A 23206-nucleotide genomic window follows, 5' to 3' on the forward strand; every position below is an offset into this window, starting at 1 on the left:
AAGTACTATGGTGAACAGTTCCAGTCATTTGTGGGTGTGTATTCTGTCCTATGGCTGCAAGCACACCTCACTCAGGGCATCAAGGGACACAATAGCAGCCAACCTTCACCAGGAGCTTTAAGTCTTAATGTAAGTACTCCTACTTAAGAAACTCACTGTCTAAGATGTTACATTTTGTCACAGACGCTTTCTATAATTTTCTCTCAACTGTGAGTCTGCAGTCATCGACACCACTGCAAAAGTAGCTTCCCACCCTTCACAGTCAGGGGGAGCATGGATCACGGACATCTACATGCCTCCAGCATGTCATGGACCACAGCATGCTCTCTGGTGCCAGCACAGGCCATGGACATCGAAATGGCCTCTGGGGCATGGGCCATGGACACCAATATGAACACCAGCAGCAGTCCTGCCATGGACATCAACATAGCTTCAGGTGGTAGCACAGACCACTGACATTCATCCAGCTTTCGGTGGGCCACAGATATCAACACGGCCTTCTTCAGGAAGAAGGGTTATATTTTTATCTCAAGTCAGTGAGCCAGAAGACAAGCAGTCTATCCCAGAAGGCATACCATGTAGGACTTTCCACATCACATGAGATGGACAGTCTAATATCATTTAACTATGAATCTTTCCTGATATACTAAAACCCATTCAGACTTTTAGGTCCATAAGCTCCTCATTGTTCTCAGTCACCTCCCAAGGAATCGCTCTGGGAAGCAAGCCAAGATTAAAACAAAACCCCAAACCATACATACCACTCAAGAAAAAAACCAACTGACTCAACCAATTGGGAAGCTGAAGGCATAATAGGAATCTAACAGAGGACAGAATATTCTGTGACTTCTATATATCTAGTGGCAAAGAAGCAGAGTCCATGAGTGACCTTCAACAAGGTCACTTGAGGGCTCCATTTAAAAACAAAACCATAAGGGAATGGACCTGTTTCCAATCACTCAGACCTCTGGTACCTCTTTTAGCTCTTAACATAACAAAGCTATCTTGACATGCAACATTCTGATTATCTAAGATGCCCGGAAACCTCTTCACAGACGGCTTCTACTTCAAGTCTTAAGCGGAAGGTGTCCCTCAGAACTCCCTATGATGGCCTCGATAAGAGCCTAGGAGTGAGGCTTCCAGGGAACATCTAAATGTGGGAAAGGGTATTCTTCTTCAGGAAGCTCACTCTGCAGAGGAAGAACAGGGACCAAAGCCTTTTGGTGTGCAGTACCCTCTCCCAGCCCCAAGTGCTCAGAGTGCAACGCTGTGTCTTGTTGACAATGACAGCCGCCGTGCTCAGCAGTACCATATGGGATCCACAATTTAGCTCCATTAATGCTCTTAATTTGAAGACATCAAGCCCTAATTACACACTGGGTACTAAAAAGGCAAAAGCCTTCCCTGGTGCCAGCTACTTAGTGCTACTCAGTTGCCGTAACAGCTGGCTCAAGTAGACGAAGGCCAAGCTGGCCTGTGAGAGCTCTCTCAGGTGGAAGAGGCAACTCCAGAGCAGGAGTCCAAGGGACAATGGACTCCCTCACCACATCTACCAGCAGCTCCCTGCTTTGCCTGTTTGGTTTTTTGTTTTTTGTTTTTTCTATTTTGTCCTGGGCCAGGAGAGCCTGAAAAGGACATAAGTGCACCGGGACTCTCTGGCCACCAGGTTCATATCAGGTCCATGGTATGTGGGGTGGGGAGGAGTGGGCTCACCTCCTGCTCCATGTTGCCATGCAGCCGAAGGCATTTCAGTGGCCAGGAAGCAGATGGCAGCTGCTCTGAAGTAGGAGTCCCTGAGTGGCGAAGCAGGGTGTGAAGGAAGAGGCTGTAGTGGAACTCCACCAGCTCACAACTTGAGAAAAAGACAATCATCTTCTGGTCCTTCTCAAACTACACAAACACAAAAGGGAAAGCAAGCACATGGCCATAAGCATAGATGGCCTCAAAACGAGCATGTCCGTCTCTAAGGTACAGACAGGTACATGCTGGCCCTGATGCAGAAACATGGAGACACAACTTTTAATTAGTACAAAATACCAACACTGATATTCTACCCTACTAAGGAGACAGGAAAATGACAAGAGCTCCAAGCTCAAAAGGTACCACAACGTCCTTTAGGGTGAGCTGTCCCACACACGTTGGCCTGCCACCATCAGTGACCCTGGCCACAGCCCCCATGTGCCATGTGCTATCCCAGGGTCTAGGAGAGTGCATGAAGCAGCTCACTCCTGAATGCCTGTCATCTGGGACACTCCCCCAGTGTTAGCCCTAAAAGGCAGATGCTTGGGTTCTTCACCACTGATTTGGGATTCATAGTCATGTATGCAAGCGCACATGCAGACATGCACATCCAGACACGCATGCACTCACTCACCCAAGCACTCAGAACAAACTTAATAGCTCCTTCCCTTCTTGTCTTGGTCCCTTAATGTAAAGCTGTGTTTACCTGGGACAAATGAAGATCTACTTCCCTAGATTAGTCCAGATCTAAGCCACACTCCTACCTTGCACTTCTGCAGGATGAAGGCTGCAAGGCAGACAAGGCGCAGCTTGCTAGGAACCAACACCACATGCTGGTCGAGACTCTCTGGTATGGCAAAGCTGTCCAGCTGGGTACTAGCAACCTCCTTAGGATTGGGCTGGTCCCAGCTTTTGTCCAGGACAGAGATACTGACCGGATTGTGCAAACTGATATCAGCTAGCCGGGTTACACCTTAGATACAATGAGATGGACAAAAAAGGGAGGTCACACATACATCCCCAGATCACACATTCTTTAGGAAAAGTCCAACCCTGATCTGCCCCCTTGCCACGTTGGTGGGGTAATGCACAGCCCAATGCCCACAATGCTATGTTCCTATCTGTACCTCACTGTACCAAAGGTTCTCTGCTCACCACAAAAACTCACAACAAAAGAGTTCCACAGACTTCTTGGTCACAGGCCTTCTCAGAATCTTTACTGAACTCATGACTACCATAACCCAAAAGACTGAGGTCAAAGAACAATCCTCAAATTTAGCTGACCACAGAATCCCTTTTCTGAAGATTATTTCTGAAGAGTAATGTTTCTTAGTAACACTTTAAAAGTCACACAAATGGCACCTAACTGGTGTTACCTTATTGTGGCCTAGATAATCAACTAAAATATACACGGCCGTGAAAGCGCTGGGGGAACTGCTGAAGTAGTTCTGTTTTCTAAGCCTTAGTTTCTCATCTGCAGAACAGCTGAGACTCTCTTGCAATGGTAGGAGTCAGAACGTGGACTCTTAATGAAAATGGCAATGACCACATTAAAACTCGTGCTAAGGAGAGGGCAAAGCCAAGCCAAGTGCTACCATCTGCCTTTCATGCACCCTAGTGTATGTACCAGACTGCGGGGTACACAGGACCCCCTGGGTATATAGGACAGTAGGGAAGGCTGTCCCTTTTCCCTAAGAGGGGCACCCACTGCCTCAGCCCACAGTTTCTTCTCAACTCACCTTCTGTGAGTGTTGCTGACAGGAGAACATTCTGCCGTTTCTGACACTCAGCATTTACAGCATTCAGAATCACTGTGATGTCCTTCTCAAAACCCAAATCCAAGATCCTGAAAATACAAGAGAAGGACTTTACCCCATGTAAAGAGGAAATCTGATACTACCAGGCCACAGATTTGTCCTGGAGACGGCAGGACAGACAGTCCCCTTTCCACTTTCCCTGTTTGCTAGACTAAGCTCACCTGTCTGCTTCATCCACAATCAGCCACCGTATTCGGTTAAAGTGAATGTTCTTTGTGGATTTTATATGATCCACTAGACGGCCAGGAGTTGAGATAAGGATATTTATGCCTTTGCGGAGTCTGTTTAAATCATACATCATAAAAGACAGTATGTCAAACAGTGTAGCAACAAAAACCACAAGAAACAAGCAAAGGAGACAGTCATTTTGTGTCCAGCACAACTGCTACAGCCTCAAGTCAAAAGGACAAACAGGTGAGATTTCACTCTTTTGTGTGTAGAACTGCTAAGACCTAAAGATGCATGGAATTATATCTCTTACTTTGAAAGGAGTTTTTAAGCATATAACCCAATACCCAATGCTTTCTATGTGACTCACAGATTCATTCTAAAACATTCTGAATAGATAGACCTCTAGCCATTCCCTTTCTTCTTTTTAAATATTAATTTCTACCCCAAGATATGGGTTTTCTATGGTTTTTCTGTGTAGTCTTGGCTGTCCTGGAACTCCCTCTGTAGACCAGGCTGGCCACAAACTCACAGAGGTCTACCTGCCTCTGCCTTCTGAGTGCTGGGATTAAAGGCATGCACTTCTACTGCCTGGTAAAAGATCTACTTTTTAAAGATTTATATATACTATAATTTTTAGGGATATGTATATGTGTCAATGTGAGTATATGCCACATGAGTGCAAGTACCACAAAGGCCAGAAGAAGCTCTTGAGCTGGAGTTATGGGCAGCCTATGAGCCACCCAATGTGGCACTGGGGACTGAACTCTGGTCCTCTGGAAGTAAAAGTGCTCTTGACTGTTCCCCAGCCCCTTATTTCGTGTATGTTTATGTGAACACTTGGGTGCTCAAGGAGCCCAGAGGGAGTGGTGAATCCCTTTGATCTGAAGTCACAGGTGTAAGCCATCTACTGTGGGTGCTGGAATCCAAAGTCTGCAGTAAATACTCTTAACTTCTGACGCATCTTTCCAGCTCCCTAACCAGATCTTTAAGGCTTCTGTGCCAGAGAACCAGGTGATTTCAGACATAGATTATAGATTCTAACTGTTAGGACATATAGTCTAACTTTAGTTAGGATATATTCTAACTGTCAGTACACACATTCTGTTAGGACACACATTCTAGCTATTAGGAAACACAGCCTAGTCATTAGGACACACATGTAAGATGTTTTCTCATATTGAGCCCTCTGGGTCACTGCCATAAAATGACCCTAACTTTGCCTCATCATATAGACTAAAGCTTACCTCTTTTTAAAATTATTCTTGGATAATTTGATAGTATATATAATGTATCTTGGTCATACCCACCACCCACTCTCCATTCCTTTGCCCCTCTGAACTAGCCTATCCTTCAGGTCCACATTAACTTTCTTATTTTCCAAACCACTACAGTCCCATTACTCTTTAGAAGAGAGAGCAGTTTTTCTTGGGTAGGTTCTCTTGCTTTCAGTCAAGTGGGGCAACATGCTTATGCTTTGGCAATGGAATTAAAAACAGAGTATACAATCACACATGCACCTCCGCACGGAGAGTCTGTGACAAATGTCACTTCTAGTAAGGAGTTATCGTGCAATGGCTGAAGCTCCCACAACCCAAAGCTATGGAGGAATCCTTTCAAGGGGAGGCCTCCACAAGGACAGGAAAAGATAGAGGACCGGGCCCTGGACCCTACTGCTGTTGTTTATAGCTGAATCTAACCCGACTAATGGTTTTCAGGGTTAAGCTTTATGTTCACTCTCAAGTTGCAGATGACTCAAAGAACTATGTACCGACTGAAGTGCCATTTACCTACCCGTCTGACAATCTCTTAATGACCAGCTCCAACGCAGAGTTGTAAATCAATGCACTAAGAACTTTCTACGCATTAAGGAAGTTATCACCATGTTTTGTTATTGCTGTTATTGATTCTACAAACAATGTCTCATGTAGCCCAGGCTAGTCTTAAACTCAGTACATTGCTGAGTGAGCCTTGAAACTCCTGATCTCCTCCTGTCTTAGCCTCCCAAGTACTAGGATTACAGATGTAGGCCACAAGTCTACCTATTGCCTTGTTTTTATACATCTAAACAGCAAAACCACAAACTCCCAATATATACCAAAGGGAGTCACATGAAGGTGTGTGTATCAAAGAAGAGGCTCATGGGGTACCCAGTGGGTGGGTTAAGCAGGTCACAGTACTGTCACTAACCACATGAAGGGAATCTGTGACAAACAGTACTGTCTAAAGGTGACTGTTGACCTGGTCTGTCTCTATATGTGGAAACCAAGAGGCATAGTAGTAGAGGAGGCTTTCTCACACTTTAAAAGAACCAAGTGTTACTGGACAAGACAAGGCAGACGCCAAGAGTTAAATAAACAAACCCACTTCCTCCTACCTAGCTTTTTCCGATTTCCTCTTCTCTCCGCCCATCAACACTCCAGGAACAATCCAGGTGAATGGCTATATAAAAATACCAGGCCACAGTCAACATATAGCCACTTCCCTAGAAGCAGAGCTGATCCTAAGTTCCTACCAAAAGCCAGTCTGCAGCAGGGATCAGTCAGTATTTACAGGATGTGAGGAGTTTCTGTGCAGATGCAATCTGGTGGCACCCAGGCACCTGGTGTTATTACCTGTAGTCTAGACTAGAGCTATACAACAGGACAGAACAAACGTAAGCTTGTAAAATGATCTAAGTAGCTAGCTCTCCTGCTTTTCCTCATGGTGTCCAAATAAAAAATATTTCAGTTACGTTTACTGCCTTGCAGGTAGGGTGGGGGATTAAAATCTAAGAAACACACTCCCCACTCACTGCTAGGCCACAGAAAGGAAAGATCAATTCCTGGTCAACTTTTGTTGGTGCTGAACTTTGGCTCTGCTATGTTCTCTTCCAAACCCCCTTAAAAGTTCTTGATGCTTTCCACTAGGTTTCCTGAGGACTACACAGTCAAGTCACTGCATGTGGCTTGCTACAAACCAGGGTGAGCTAATAATAACACTTAACCACTAGCAACTACCAGCAAGAGTTATTAGCTGGCAGTGGTGGAAAATGCCTTTAATCTTGGTGCTCAGGAAACAGAGGCAGGCTGAAGAGTCCCAGGGTAGCCTGGTCTACATAGTGACTTCCAGGACAGCCAAGGCTACACAGAGAAACCCTGTCTCAAAAAACCAAAAAGGTCTGCCAGTGCAGACCTACCAATTGCTCTTAGGGAGACCAGAACCACATTGAGAAGAGGAGACTGGAACCATTCCCACTTTCCTAACAACACAAGACTGTGCCACATGGCTCAGTCCCTTACAATGTCAGAAGGGACAACACTGACACATGGCTTGTCTTACCTTAAGTAGCTTCTGAACAGTGTCAAAGCTTTGCAGAGCCAACTGTAAGTATGAAAAGTTGGAGACAGTGAGCAGGGCCCCTTGCTTCCTTTTTACATTTTTAAAGAAAAGACTGAACTGATCAGGGTGTAACCCTGGACCTCAAGGCTTAGGACAATAAGCCCTACACAGAGAATTCACCCTGAAAATACCCTCTTCTTAAACTGGTTTGCAATTTGTCAGCTTAGGAAATGAGGATTAGACATATAAAAAGTAGTGTTCTGTGCTCCCTCTGCTGGCTCAGAGTCCCAAAGTGTCACACAGAGAACTTCAGTACAGGGTTGGAAGAAAATGAAACGAAGTCAGCTCAGTCTTGGCTCTCCACAGAAAGAAAGAGTAATGAGCACCAAAGGGAGACTACAACAGTGGCCTGACAGGCACTTGGGGAACTTGGCTGTGCTCTAAGATGCAGATGGTTGTTCCTAAGTTTACAAAACAAAGCCCATGGATATAGGAATAGTGAAATAAATCTAGATGGCAACCACTAAACAGCATCAAAACACCCTACAGAATCGTGTCCAAAGTTACGTGCTGTCCCCACAATCTTTAGCATTCTAGGGAAGTGACAAGTTTGCTGCAAAAAACATTTCAATGTGCCTCCCTGCCTGTGCTCCTCCCTGGACAGAGCAGAGACAGGGTAAAGAGAGCAGGCTGTCTGAAAGGCTGACCAGAGGGGCTGGACAGAGCTCAGCAGTCAAGAGCACTGGCTGCTCTTGCAGAGGACCAGGTTCAGTTCTCAGCACTCACATGGCAGCTCACAATTTTTTCTAACTTCAGTTCTGGGGATCTGACACCCTCTTCTGGTCTCCATGGGCACTGTACATATATGATTCACAGACATACATGAAGGCAAAACACTCAAACACATAAAGTAAAAATAAATCTTAAAAGAAAACAAAGTCAGAGACAAAGAAAGAAAGCAAAGCTGTCTGGAAATTTCCATTGTCCTGAAAGTTCTTTGAGAGCGTACCACTCAGATCTGACATTTTACTTCTGTGAAAAAGAGGTTCACCAGCAATGGTAGCTTTATTTAACAACAACAACAACAAGGTTCATTTTTAGAACCAAATGTTTTCAGTCACTTTCTTTAAAATACTTGAATCATAAAAATTCCATTCTTCTAATTCATTTTGAAGGATTAGCAATCTAAGTATTGTTAGTGTTTTATTAGACAATGAAGAAATGTTTTCTCGTACATCTAGCCCATGATTTTCAAAGAGCACTTAAACCATCCTCCTTAACAAAAATCAGCAGGATGGTTCCTAAGAAGGCATGTAAAGAAAAGTGGGTGCAGTGATTTGTTTGCAGGGAAGGAAGTAGAGAAAGTGCTTCAAGTTAATGGACCAAAAGTACGTACACACCTCACCCTACAAGCATGCTGCTTACCTCTCTGGTGGGCACTAGGACCAAAGCATAGGGTCCATCACTGCGCTGTTGATAAAAAAAAGAAGAAATGTCAATGAGTAGCAGACCAGATACAGGCTGAGGTAAGAGGGTCAGAAGGTTTTTAGTTTGTGGCAAGCTTGAGCTATATGAGATCTTGTCTTTAAAAAGAATATAAAATGAATCCCATGAGGACAAATGGAGGTTAGGCTGAGATAGATACAATTTATGGGTGCTCAGCTAAAGACATCAGAAGTTTTTCTATAGAAGAATGGGAGGAGATAAGAATGGCCATTACCCCTATGATGACAAACTATAGTACCAACAGTTCTGCCCCATTCAGTCAAACAGGATGAAGAGATATGTACAGAACAGAAAATTATAATCACAAGGATATGGTGTTATTTTATCTTAGATGGGGGAAACTATAATAGAATCTATAAGGTATTTCAGTCAAGAAGCTGAATGTAAAATAAAAAATATAAAAATCAATAGCCAAGAGGGGCTGGAGAGATAATTCGTGGTTAAAAGCACTGGCTGTTCTTCCATAGGACCAGGATTCAGTCCCTAGCATCTACATGATAGCTCACAACTGTCTATAACTCTAGTTCCAGGGGATCCAACACTCTCTTCTGGCTTCTATCAACAATGCACACATGTGACACAGCACAAGCATACAAGTTAACAAAACATACACAAAACAAAACCAACAGAAAACAATAGCCAGTCAGGCATGATGGAGCACATGAGGTAGAGGCAGGTTGATGTCTGTGATTTTGAGGCCACTCTGGTCACTATAGTGAGTTCCAGACCAGCTAGCAAGACCCTGTTTCAAAAATCACAATAACAAGCCAGAGCAGTAGTGCAGTGAGCAGGAGAGCAATTCACTCTACCCCGTGGATTCCCAAGCACACCAGGATTACATAACATGATGCTAGATTCAAAATAAGAAGAAAAACAACCAAAATTCAATGGCCTTCTAATATAAAACATTAGAAGATGTAATGAAAAGAAAAACCTCACACTTACAATGGCAACAGCAACAACAAATGATACAAATATCATATAAAAATATATGAAGTTTATAAGGAAAGATGGCTCATGTTTACAATCCTAGCACTTAGGAGGCTGAGGAGCAGGTCTGTCATAGATCTGGACCACACAGTGAGAAACTTTCCAAAAAAGAAAAAGAAAAAAAAAGGCTCCACATAAAAAGGTGATGAGGAAGTTATTCTATATGAAGAACAGCTACAACACACCCAAGGGGCATAATTTTTTTTTTTTTTTAAGGAAATACGTATCCTCTCCTTGGAGAACATTCAGTATCACAGTGATTGCTCCCTAAATGAGTTCAAACTGTAAGGCAGTCCTATCAAATGCCCCAGGAATGTGGCACACAATAGCAGAGCCACACACAGTTCCAAGGTAAGTTTGCACCTTTAAAAGCTGTAAGATACATCTGTGAGACAATTTCCCACACAAAATGACTTAAAGCTGTAGCAGTCATAAAGCAGCACCACACATAGAGGCTGCAAGAGCAACTGGGGTTTGGAACAGAATCAAATACAGAAAGACTTTAAGCAGCCAAGTGCCGACGGGCTGTGACCAGATACCACACTGCTGGTAGGCAGGCACAATAGTAAAACCCCCTAACACATCAATGTTGGCATTGGCTATTAACACAAACCTACAAATCCCACTTCAGGAATTACTCCTACACAACCACATGTGTGTAAAGGAGCTGGAGAATATTTCACAGATGTCCACTGTTGTTTGCAGCACAATACTGGACATAATGTCTGAATGCCACTTGCCGATATGGGCATGGCTCAGTAATTTATGACACACACATAATGAAAGGCAAACGGAGGAACAGGGTCGGAGCTACATGAGACCCTGTCACAAAGCAGTAATACAAGCAAGCAGCACAGTCAGGTGGCACAGTGAGAAACTACCCAAGGCTTGACAACAGCAGCCCAACTACAATCCAGAACTGGATGAGGTTGGTCTAGACCACATCTTTATCGTGACAGCATATATGAACATCTGTGTGCTTAGCACACAGCAGAAACAAAGGATTCCATATGAAAAGGTGATGAGGAAGTGTGCAGTCCTCTTTGACAAATGTGACAGGCTTCCCTCGGAGGAGACACCCTGCCTGGGGAAGGAAGGCGAGGGTTCGTTTTCAACCCTATACATCCATGGAATTCTTTGAATAATTTAATTTTTTTACACATGTTGTATCTAAACAATAATAATAAAACCCAAAGGCAATGTAAAGAAGGTACTATATATCAGAGAGCATAGCAAGGAACTTGTAAGAGTGAAGACTGGGCTCTGCCCAGGAATGCCCCAGGAAATCCGGTTAGGGTTTGGCTTTCATGTTGTGCATTGCAAACATTTACTTAGGACAGGAGGATTTAGAATTCAAAGCAGAGTAGTCTACACTCAACACCAACTTGGTGAGACTGTACTGGAGCCCCACAAAGGAACAGTAAACATGCTAGTACAACAGGATTAATGTGTCACCAGGTGATGGTAGGAGATTCTGACATTCCAAAAGGTGTGTTATTACACAGACAAGAAGAAAGAAACATCAATTCCTCACAAGGTGTGAATACATGAAGCAGGATGGATGTGATGTTTAAAAAAATCAGAGCCAAACCCAAAATAACTGGAACAGCAGATGCTGAAGGGGCCTACTCACACCAGTCACTCAGCTGAGAACCAGCTAGGGTCCAGGGCTAGCTGCTTATGGCCTCCAGGTCACATATTTTATGATGAATTGCAAGGAGCTACACTGAGCAGAACTAGAAACAGTGATTAAACTGAGGCTTACAGGGGACAGATGGTTCAACCTTTAAAAGGCTTGCTGCTTTTACACACACACACACACACACACACACACTCACTCACACTCACACAAGCCTGCACTTGCCGCGCACACAAAGTGGCTTACTATAATTCTAGTTCAAGGGACCTGATACCTCCACAGGAACTAGGCATTTTGAATAAACATATGTGCAAACAAAGCACCTGTATGCATATAATGAAATATATAAATCTTTAAGTTAAAGTTTACAAAAACTTTGTTTTTCATCTTTCTGAGACAGTCTTGATTGTATAGGTCACCTGTCTTCTAACTTGCCATCCTCCCAAGTGTTCGAAGTACAGACACGCATCACCACATTCAGTTTGGAAAACCATTTCTATGACATTTCAATCTTTGATCTTAGTGATTGTGAGCAAATATACAATTACAAGGCCTGAATCAATACTTCTGAATGTAAGCAGATCCAATCACTACTGTTTGAAATGGCCACATGACTGTGCTGCTGGTGATGACAACTAATATCTAGTGACCAACTCCAGATGCTAGGTCTCAACACTTAGACTTATCCTAACCCCAGGGAGCAGAGGCATTAAAGGATCTGCCCAGTTAAACTTGGGATGGAAGAGAATGTCACAACAGAGTGAACTGAACAGGCACAGGCCCCAGGCTCAGTCTCAGCATTGAAATAAAAATAAAACCATTGCCTGGCGGTGGTGGCACACACCTTTAATCCCAGCACTTGGGAGGCAGAGGCAGGCGGATTTCTGAGTTCGAGGCCAGCCTGGTCTACAGAGTGAGTTCCAGGACAGCCAGGGCTACACAGAGAAACCTTGTCTCGAAAAAAAGAAAAAACAAAAAACAAAAAAAAAAACCCATTACTCAGGCCAGGGTTTGAGCAGAGCCTCCTACCTGCCTGCTACCTGCCTGATGTCATCTCACCTCTTGCTCAGGTCACTGTCTATGAGAGCTGGGCTGAAACTGTAGGTTCAACTCCAGCTCAAATATTGTCAAACTCTGAAGCTTGGTATGAAAAAAAAATTCTTTACTGGCCAACTCTCTTAGAATCTGTGGGTGAGACGTAGCCACACACATTCTCTGTCTTGTGCTATGGATCAGGCTCACTGTACATGAGCCAGTTCTCTATAAAGTTCTTAGTGGGGAATCATTTACCCTCAGAAAATGGAATTCTCCACTTACCTACCTCAGAAAAACCACTGTTATCAATTGGCTGGCCTATAACTCATGCACACTGTCAGTTTGCTTTGTACTGCTGTGATAAAACACTGACCAAAAACTAGCTGATTTAGTTTACAGTCCATCATGAAGTGAAGTCAAGGCAGGAACCTAGAGGCAGGCGTTAATGCAGAGGCCCTAGAGGAATGCTGCTTACTGTTCTGTTCCTTGTGGTTTACTCAGCCTGCTTTCTTATAGCATCCAGGACCACCTGCCTAGGGCTGGCAGCACCCACCGTGGGCTGGGTCCACCAAAGTCAATTACTAATCAAGACAGTGGCCCACAAACTTCCCAGATTCCTCTACTCAGATTCCTACTTCCCACATATGTATAGGTTTGTGTCAGGTTGACTAAAAAAATCAATCAGCAGATACACAGGCAGCACTAAACAGAGATTAAACAGAGGAGGCAGGGCTGGGAGGGAAAAGTAGGGATAACAACGGAGGAACAAGATCCAAACATACTGAATGCAAGTATGATGATTTACTTTAAAAAACTGCTGAGCAAGACATGGTGACACATGCTCACAACCGAAGTGCTTGGAAGGCGGAGGCAGGAAGATCAAGCTTAGCTGTACTACATCTTTTCTCAAATGACAAAAAGAAAAGCCCACAGTTTGGCATTCTAGATCGCTGAGCCACAAGACAATCGACCATTTGTGAAAGCAGAGTCATAGCATGCACTTCTGTAGCCTTTGTTTCTTCAGCTAACAAAGCAAGAACATGTGTTTAAGTCTACAAAGTTATAAAGAAACACTACTTTAAATATTCTTATAGAACAATTATTTTTAACTGATTTAAAAAAAATTTTAACCTATTCATTTTTAAAGTTTGGGCTTTTACAAAAAAAAAAAAAAAAACCTAACTAACTCTGACATTCTCAATTTGTACACACCATCATTCAAACTACAGGTTATCAGAACCAGGAAATGAGCACTGACTCAATATCAATCGAGGCTTCATTCAAATCTCATCAACTGACCTCTAGGTGTCTGTTTTCAGCCTAGACTTCATGCATACATGCCATGTTTTCTTTGTCATGCTCTTGTCTGTGACCACTCTTTGTCTGTAACATTCTTCAGTATTTTTCTTTCATACCCTCAACCCTCTCAAGGATTGCCAGCCAGAAATTTTGCAGACTACCCCTCAGTTGGTTTTATCTCATGTTTCCTTGAGATTAAAAACTCAGTTTTATCAAAAAACAAAAACCAACCTACATGAGAAACATGTCCTTCTTAGGGCTGGCTAAGGAGTAGCAGCCGAGGCTTCCTGCTGCTGTTATTATCTTTCCTATCTGTTCAGAAGTCCCTGTATGGACACGTGAAGGCCACTAAGGAACCACTTCTCCTCTCATTGTCAGCGCCTCGGCTTCAGCCTCTGATGATGCACACCGGAGACAGCTGACCAAGCGCTGGCTATTCTGGCTCCTCATTTCTCTTCTCTTCTCTTCTCATTACTGACTCAATAATCTGCCCAAGCACTTGCTCTATAGTCCATAATGCTCATTAACACCTTAATTCTGATCTCACCATTTTCTCTCAAATCAAAGTGAGGGCACTGCACCAGCAAGACTATTTGAGATGTAAGAAGCAGTCTGTGCCCACAGTTTACAGCAGCCACCTGGATTTCCCAACCCAACTTTAGCTGTTAGTCTGCCCAGAGCAGTAACCATGTCTCACAACTAAGAACAAAGTCTAGATAATGTTGACTACGGGACAGCCTGACTGCTAAACCCACTAATGGCGTTCATCCCCACGGTCGGTACTAATACGCCACCATTCTAAAGAGAAAGTCCAGCTCTCCCCATTCAAAAGAAAACACACTGGAACCTATAGAGCTGGAATTTCATTCTACATGATATACAACTGATACCCTAAATATGAGAGTAAATGGACAGAGGCCAATCAAAGCATGTTAGAGTACTTCCCTAACAGTAATTCTGCAGGAGGTTCAATGCTGGCTACTGTGAAAGACAAAGGGAAGGCCACCAAACAGGCCAGGAGCCTGTAACAAAGCTTCCTCTCTCGAGGCACACAGGAGTAAGGTGGGAATCTATGTCATTTGAGGTACCTCTATGTGGCCTTGGTTGTTTTACTTTCCTACACCACTAGGTCAAAGGATACCCACAATTTGACAGTGGGCAGAGAATGGGGAGTTAAGAACTGAGTCGTCCCAGTACTTGGCACATCTGGCATGCTGGAAGCATTGTACACACACGGACATGCCCTACACACGGACAGCAGTGACCGTGAAGAGTTTATTCTACTCCAATCTTCGTATACTTATCTTGATAGGAAGAGAGAAAACAATACCAAGTGGAGACAGAGCAAGTACACTAGTATCACCACTACCTGCCTGAAGCCAGGCAGCAGCATGGGCACAGCAGACTACAGCAGAGAAATACATTTTCTGCTCACCTGTATTTTTGATGTCAGCGCTTGAAGAGACTGGACCACAGGGATGCAATAGGCAAGAGTTTTACCTTTCAAAAGAGAGTAACATCAGCTGGGATGCACACAGGCTCTGCCCCTGTAAATAATGCTAAGTCTGGAAGAGGCTAAACTGTGTGTTCTACATTTACGAGGCACTGCATCTTTCTGTCATGACTCCTGACTTTGCTTTGTAATTCAGTATTCAAAAAAAAACCCTGAAGCTTCAGCTCCTTAGATTACCTACAAGGGAGGTATGATGCCTGTTACATTTCATAGAAGCTAGCCTGACAGCTGTATGTGAAAGCTAAGAAATGGCTACTTCCAAGTTCTCTCTTCCTCAGCTAAATGGCTTCTGTGGTGCAGGTGTGAATCCAAGCCAGGCTCTGAAGACAGAAAGACTGAAAGGAAGCTCTGAGCTTCTCCTCACCATGGCTAAGCTTGCAAGAAGGCAAAAGTGGGACAGAAGTGCAGACCAGAAAGAAAGTAATCTATCCCTGACACTACTGTGCTCAGGCCAAAACTGCTTTCAACCATAAACTGTCAATCTGTGCAGAGTGAAGGCTGGCCACTGGCAGCGGGCACATAGGAGGCAGCAGAGCTCAACTGTGAATATTCATCACTAGTGACCATAGCCCTATCACCACCTTCCTTCCACTGCAACAACCTCAGGTCTCTCGTCAAAAGCAAGTATGGCTGCCCTTCCCCAGACAAGTCAGATGTTGCTACCACAAACACCTTCCTGAAGAGATTAGCATGTGACTAGGTGCCTCAGGAAAAATGGCAGGGTAAACAAACAGCAACTGACCTGAGCCCGTTTGGGATCGCACAAGGGCATCTCTGCCTTCCAACAGCACTGGGATACTCTGCTTCTGAACACTGGGGCAAAAGAGAGAGTACACTTCTTTTCTACATGGCTCCATCATTCATGCAGGCAGTTTACATAGGTAATCTGACATACAAATATCCTCTGCTTGGCTCTGCCTACTTACTGCCCAAAGTGCTGAGTGAGATACTGAGAAGGTATTCTAAATGCTTGTTGCATTGGGAACACTTGTAAAAGAGAGATTCAGAATTAGACTAGGAGCAGTGAGCTGTGCAGTCATAGTTCACTTTGCATAAGCAAAACACAAGAATATGGAAGAACAGACTCCTTTAAAACTCCTTAAACTTGGCTGAAAGTGGGGAAGAAAGCCAGAGATTGACTACGGTATTAAGCTAATTAAAAAATTTTTTTGGCTAGGTGTGGTGGCACATGCTTTTAATTCCAGCACGTGGGAAGCAGAGGCAGGTGTATCTCTGAGTTCAAGGCTAGCCTGGTCTACAAAGCGAGTTCCAGGACAGCCAGGGTTACACAGAGAAACTATGTCTTAAAACACACCACCCACCCTCCCCCAAAAAGGAATGGGCATAATAACAAATCTGAATCTACCACATACCCATCTGCCTGCTGTGTAGCATGGAATTGGAAGCATGTAACACAGGTAAGATTTCCACACAGAAAAGCAAAAGGAGGCTTGCGGGCACCCAAGTAACAGCAGCAGCTTCCTTCAAAAACCAAGGAACGTGTACTGAAAACTGTCTACACGAACATTAAAACCCAAGCCCAAAATAGATAGAGAACTCATTTAAATGTGGTTGATCCAATAAGCAAACTAAGCCAGGCATGGTGTACATGCCTGTAATCCTAGCATTTGGGAAAATGAGGCAAGAGAAAATAAGTTTTTTTGGCCAGCTGAACTATGAGACTGTCACAAAAGCAAAACAAAATGGAAGAGGCTGATGGTTCTCTGTTCTTCCATATTCTTGTGTTTTGCTTATGCAAAGTGAACTATGACTGCACAGCTCACTGCTCACAGTCTAACTCTGAATCTCTCTTTTACAAGTGTTCCCAATGCAACAAGCATTTAGAATACCTTCTCAGTATCTCACTAAACCCCAGTAGTTATTAACTCCCATCATTTGGTCATGCTAACATGACCAAAGACTGTATTTGGCCCAAGTCACTGTCAGATGTCCTAAACCAGCTATGTCTTGCAGTAGGGAGCTGAGTGCTGAAATGGAAGGAAGCCCTGTCTGCCTACAAGCAGGAGGGGAGTCCCATAGGCTAAGAGCAAGTCAAGTCCTTCGCAGTTTGTGTTGTTTCCAGCACCAGATACTAACGTGCTCTACCTTCCATGGATAACTGGGATTATACCTACTTGTACTCAAAGAAACCCTAAGAAAATCAAAAATAGCCTCAACCTCTTACCTGGTCATACTGGACATTTTTAAGACTGTATTTATTGTGGACATCTAAAAGAGAATATGAAAATAAGTATCAATTTAATATAAATATATTCAATGACATAAAGACAAAATGCTGGAGTGACAACAGCATTTGACATGTATGATCAAATTAAATCCCACTAACCCAGTACTTTCAACTGGGGAGTGATTCTGCCCTCTACCCGATAGTATCTGCAGCATTTGCTTTTACAAACTGATGATATAAGGCAACCCTCACAACTCATCACCTAAGCTCCCACCTAACACTCAGGCTGAGAACAACCCGACCCAGCCCACCAGAAAGAAGAGGTCAGCTGTGTCCAAATGACAAGGGAATCCAGGCTGCCAATGGTTTTCTCTCCCCTTTTCACAGTAACTAGAAAACTCACTCATGCCATTGAACAAAAGGGAAAAGAAAGATGTCCATTTGCTTATAGAAAACATACTTCAAGCAGTCTTTTTTGCCTTTATTCTCTAAAAACGTGCAGGTCCTTTGACAGTAAGAAGCTAGCTCAGCTCCCTCCCCACGGCCAGAGACATCTGCCACCATAGCAACATCACATCTATCCAGAAATTAGAAAGCTGCTTTAAGCCCAATAAATTAAGTCTGGAACTTAAAAAAAAATCACTGTGGAGACCAGAGTGGGAATGGCAGTACAGTGCTTCTGTCAGGGAGTGACCCATCACCTGAGGATACTCAGGTAGCCAGGAATAGAAACAGGCTACACACACACACACACACACACACACACACACCTTGCAAAGCAGTGCAGGATACTTACTAGATGTGGGTGGAGGTCCAGCTCCTGGAAAGCGTCTGGAGAGAACACTTGCTCTCGAGCCTGCTGCACTACAGTTCTGCAGAGGAAAGACAAAGTGTGCATCAGTGGCACGGCAGGGAAGGAGAAGCCGGCGGCTGTGACTGCTCACACCCGAGGCACACCTGTACTGCAAAACACACCTGTGGAGTTCTGGGATCTCGGGATTGTTGTTGAACAGTGACGAGGTCTTGACGCGTGGCTGCTCCTCTTGCCTTCCACTGCCTGTACTGTCCAAACACTTCTTTGGAGGAAACGTCCTGTGTGTGCTCCCTTTAAATGTCCCCTGAGTTTCTTTATCTCTGGCTTTCTTGGCTGAGAGAAAGGATGTCTCCTTCCTCCGTTTTGCTGGTGGAGCATCACTGGACACTTGGTGCTTTCTCTTGGTAGCCTCTGCTTGCTGTGTTGTTCCCAGAAGGAAAGATCAAGAAGAGGTGCATTAGTCCATGAAGACAATCCTCAGAGTGAAGCCTGACTGCCCACAGAATGTAGCTCTTCCTGCAGAGATCATTATGCCCCATATGCCAACCATCAGTTTAGGGTTTACAACCAGATTCTTTGGCTTCATCTGAAATGGGAGATGGGAGGAGACACACAATCTCAATCCGTTCATCTAGCAGGCCTCTGTCCATCTGAACTGTTAAGTTGCCCAAGGTGAGAGAGAGGATCAGGAAGAGAGAAGTGTCCTGCCAGCTGACATTAACCAATTCAGTCCATTCTAAGAGAAGCAAGACTCTACCTTGTGAAGCACATGCTTATTAAGTCAAACTACACCCCTAGGAGTCCATTTTCTCTGAGAACAGAGACACACAGGGAAAATCTGTTTGGTTTTTGTTGTTGTTGTTGTTGTTGTTTTACCAACAAAGCAGAGATTGGAGAGGCAAATAGGATTCAAATCTCAGCTCGTGCCCAGGAAGCGGAAACTGTCATTACTGTTCTTCCCTAGGGCTTGGATCTGTCTCCTTTCCCCTCAAGCTGCTCGGATTCAGATGGTCTGGAGTCAGTTCCTACTTGGCGTCCCCACTCCAAATGAGTGTCGCTCCATCCATCACGTCTATGGTATTGTTTCCAACCCTCCTTGCTTTGAGAGTTCCTGCCCGATTGCTGATCACAGACACACACCATCAGGCGCTTCTCGCCTGTTGCTTATTCTCACAACTCGAATGTGATTGAATGCATGGTGCCCAAACTTCTAGAACAGCCACTCTCAACAGCAGTTCTTGATTCCTCTGGGGTTCAAACAGCCCTTTCACAGGGGTCGCATATCATATATTTACATTATGATTCATAACTGGAGCAAAATTACAGTTATGAAGTAGCAATGAATAGAGTTACCACAACATGAGGGACTGTATTAAAGGGTTGCAGTATTAGGAAGGTTGAGAACTATGACCCTAGAAAAAACATCTCGTATTTTCTTTAGCCTTTTCTTCCAGTCTGCACAAGGACATGAGAAACCAATGTCTTGAGTTTTAGAATACATTGTCTTCCTCTTTACTTGAAACAGTGACTTGTGCTTATACAATGACTTGTTTCACAAAGACCGTCAGTTTCAGGCCAACCTGCCAATGAAAAGGATAAGTCTCTTTTCCTGGCAATCATAAGAATTCCTTTAAAGAATTCAATGAACACAATTTGAAATATTGAGTACTAGTAAAGTAATCCTACTTCATCTTAAAATTTGTTGTTACAAAGTTCCAAGTTTATGAATTTTCCAGTTAAAGGAAAATGAAGTCAGTTTTCAGGTCTGCTGGACCTTTTGTCAAAAAGCACAAGATTTGCAAGCCTCACCTGACAGTTACAAAAGGCCTGAAGGTCACCCTACCACAGGTTTCCTGAGCTGACCCAGCAGTCTCTACCCACAGACCTCCTCCACTCAGGATGCAACCTATTCTGCTCCAGGCCAACTCGCGTTCAGGAAGCTTTTCAACCAATCAAGACTAGACCTGCCTCCTTGAGCATCAAGGTACCATCATGATGAATGGTGCTGCAGCAACAGAGCAAGTGGAGAGTCTTCTTTATACACCTTCCCTTTTCCCTTTTTGGACTAAGCATACCAGGTAGCACACAGACTGAGACACCTCCGCATCCTACTGACCCGTTACAGGTAAGTCAAGGTCTCTCGAAAAATGGGCACTCAGAAGCTAGTATGATAGGTCACACATGCAAGCCCAGCACTCACGAGCCTAAGGCAGGAGAACTGCTGAGTTTTAGGTCAGCCTGGGCAACAAACTGAGTTCCAGGCCACCAGGCTAGAGTAAGACCATGTCACAAACAAAACAAGTTCTGAATTGAAGCAGGTTCCCCACTGCTGTTAGGGAAATCTAGGAAGCCTCCAGAATACAACCTCTATCCATTGCCTCAGCTTCAAGTTCATCTTTACCCTTTGCAAGTCTTTCTTAAATTCCCAGAATGTACTATGCTCCTCCATGAAGATAATGCCAAGATGCCTGACTAACTATATCCTATTTGGCTAGAAAATATCATAGTTATGTTCCTTTGAAGGCTATACATCAAAATGCTGAATGTTATTTCTGGGAATGGCAACTACAGGTGGGGTTGTATCTTTTAATTTTTCTTAAATGAAACTGCATTACTTTAATAATCAGAAAACATCCTTAAAAATATTATTAGAAAAAAAATATTCGGCAGGGCGGTGGTGGCACACGCCTTTAATCCCAGCACTTGGGAGGCAGAGGCAGGCGGATTTCTGAGTTTGAGAGTTCGAGGCTAGCCTGGTCTACAGAGTGAGTTCCAGGACAGCCAGGGCTACTCAGAGAAACCCTGTCTCGAAAAAACAAAACAAAACAAAAAAAAACCCAAAAAAAAACAAAAAAAGAAAAAAAGAAAAAGAAAAAAAAATATTCTTGCAATAGAATTAAGACAAAGCAATGCAATTCAAGCTGTGAAGGGTCTTCCGAATCTAGTGTATTAGCTATCCGCCCTGAGCATCCTCCTCAGCATATCTGCTCAGCACATCTTCCTCTCCCCCTTGGATATATACGCCACAGCACAGGCAGCAAGGCCTCGATGGGTCCTGCATTATCATTAATTGTTTGTGTGAGCACATATGTCATGGCCAGCTTGCAGAGGTCATCTGACAACTGAGTTCTCTCCTTCCCCCTTTACATGAATCCTAGGGATTAAACTCAGGACACCAGGCTCAGCAACAAGCACCTTCACCCACTAAGAGGCCTCCCCCCCCTTCTTTCTGTCTCCTCCTCCTCTTCCTCCTCATCTTCTTCTTTTTGAGAGAAGTCCTCACTATATGGCCTTAGTTGTCCTGGAACTCATTATGGTCTCAAACTCAGAGATGTAATGGCCTCTACCTCCTTAGTGCTGGGATTAAAGGCATGTGCCACCACACCCAGCCTGCATTATCTGTTAATCACTTCTGAAACAGCAGCTGAAGTAACCATAAATCCAGATAATCTGTTCACTCAATAAAATTTAGATTTTTCTCCCCCTCCCCCTCCTCCCCCTTCCCCTCCTCCTCCTCCTTCTTCTTTTGTGTGTGTGTATAGTTGAGGATAGAACTCAAAAGTCTTGCATTAACTAGGTGAGCAAGGTACATGTTCCTTCCACAGGACTGGGCATATGACACAAGCGACACCCTGATCCAATGCTGCTGACCTAAGGCAGCCATCTACTTCCTCAAATGGAAACAAAATTGCTTTTATTTCTATTACTGGCACTGAGCAACTGCCTCTAAGGACCAGACAAAATGCAGTTATTGCAGGTATTATCCTATTGGAGCCTCATAACAATCTTCTAAGAAACAAATTAGTGTTCCTATTTATGGACAGGCGAGACTAACTCCCCCAAAGTCATAGGCTACTGTGCTACAAAGCTGACACCTATAATAGACCAGGTCTACCCTACTGTAAATCCTATGCCCCTCCTCCTCTATCCTGAGGAGGATACAGTCTGTATTTCTCCTCCCACATAAATTCAACTATACCAATGGCTTGTTGAAGAATCCTTACTCCTTATCACCTAAGCTTAATAAGGTCCCTCCTTCCTTCTAACCAAGGTGAAACTAGGCAGTGGGTGTTAGTCAAAGGAGTTTTAAAAACTTTGGTTGACCTGAAACTGGCTGGCACTTTGCATTTCAATGTCACTGGCATTACATTATATCTTTTGGGTGAGGGGGTGAAGCCTCCTATCACATCTTCCCAGACTTTCAAAATGATAAACCAGCAACCCTAAAGCCATCTTTTTGCTGTGGGAGTCACTTTTCTCCTCTCTAGGGAACGGATTATAATGACTGTATGCATGTATAATGACTTTCCTGATACGTGGATGAAAACCTCCAGTTTAAAAGCTCTTTAAAGAAAAGAGTCCAGTCTCCATTCCTAAAAGAACTGACCCTTCCTGACAGCAGAAGACCCTGACTCCCAACAGTTAAGACCTGCCGGACCTCAAGTCTCAGTCTCCAATCTTTATGTTGACTAGTCCCTCAGCTAGTCTCAGGAACTTGACTAGTTACTACAGCCTCCAATCCTAACCTAAGTTCTCAGGTAGTCTCAGGAGTTCGCCCGTCTCTTGCCCCCAAGGCGGGTCCCCGCTCATCCACGTGTTTCCGAGAGCCGCCCGCCGGCTCCTCCAGACATCTTGAAAAACCCAATCCAACCTGATCAGTGCGGCGGCTTCCGGGCTGGGGTTGTACTCACCCGCTTCATCTGGGCCTGGGTGCGTCCAAAGCACGTCCTGGGAGGCTGGTCGGGGAGAGAGCTGCAAGCGGTAGCCAAAGCCCAAGCGCAGAGCCGCGGACAGAGCAGGGAGCCCGAGCAGCACGTGGAGAGTGAGCTTCTTCAGCTGTTGCGGGTCCGCGGCCGCCCCTTCCGGGTCCGGGAGCCACGGCCGCACACCACGGCCGGAGACAAGAGGCCCCGAACGCCTCAGAAACCGGAAGAGGCTGCGTGCCGCCCACCCAGCGGGGTCTCCCTCAGCCACCACGCTGGTCTTCTTAGCATTTCAGTCACCCACAGAGGCTCACTCTCCCGTGGACTCGTTGTCGGGCCTAGCTCCCAGTGTCTAGGAAAGGGACTCTGAACCTTCCACCTTCTCCGCTTGTCCGCAGGCGCGCTGCGGGTCAGCCCTCCCGGAGCGCACTTTCCAGACAGGCAGCTCCGCGGCCAGCTAGCAGGGTGGCGTT

At 44.5% G+C, this 23206-nt stretch overlaps 1 protein-coding gene across 1 annotated transcript in view; it reads right to left on the reverse strand.

Moving 5' to 3' along the window:
* Positions 1–23172, reverse strand: part of Ddx31 (DEAD-box helicase 31) — a 66165-nt gene extending 42993 nt beyond the window's left edge. The window contains exons 1-13 of the mRNA XM_028757139.1: positions 22722–23172; positions 18192–18448; positions 18013–18088; positions 17214–17257; positions 15771–15841; positions 14951–15015; positions 8472–8516; positions 7047–7088; positions 6103–6167; positions 3719–3838; positions 3480–3586; positions 2505–2713; positions 1714–1890 (exon numbers count right to left, since the gene is read on the reverse strand). Of these exons, the coding sequence (XP_028612972.1) occupies positions 1714–1890; positions 2505–2713; positions 3480–3586; positions 3719–3838; positions 6103–6167; positions 7047–7088; positions 8472–8516; positions 14951–15015; positions 15771–15841; positions 17214–17257; positions 18013–18088; positions 18192–18448; positions 22722–22730 (1287 nt within the window). The 5' untranslated portion in view covers positions 22731–23172. The remainder of the gene's footprint in view (positions 1–1713; positions 1891–2504; positions 2714–3479; positions 3587–3718; positions 3839–6102; positions 6168–7046; positions 7089–8471; positions 8517–14950; positions 15016–15770; positions 15842–17213; positions 17258–18012; positions 18089–18191; positions 18449–22721) is intronic.
* Positions 23173–23206: the final 34 nt, after the last annotated feature.

The sequence above is a fragment of the Grammomys surdaster genome, unplaced genomic scaffold, assembly GCF_004785775.1.
Source record: "Grammomys surdaster isolate TR1022 unplaced genomic scaffold, NIH_TR_1.0 126133, whole genome shotgun sequence".
NCBI lineage: Eukaryota > Metazoa > Chordata > Mammalia > Rodentia > Muridae > Grammomys > Grammomys surdaster.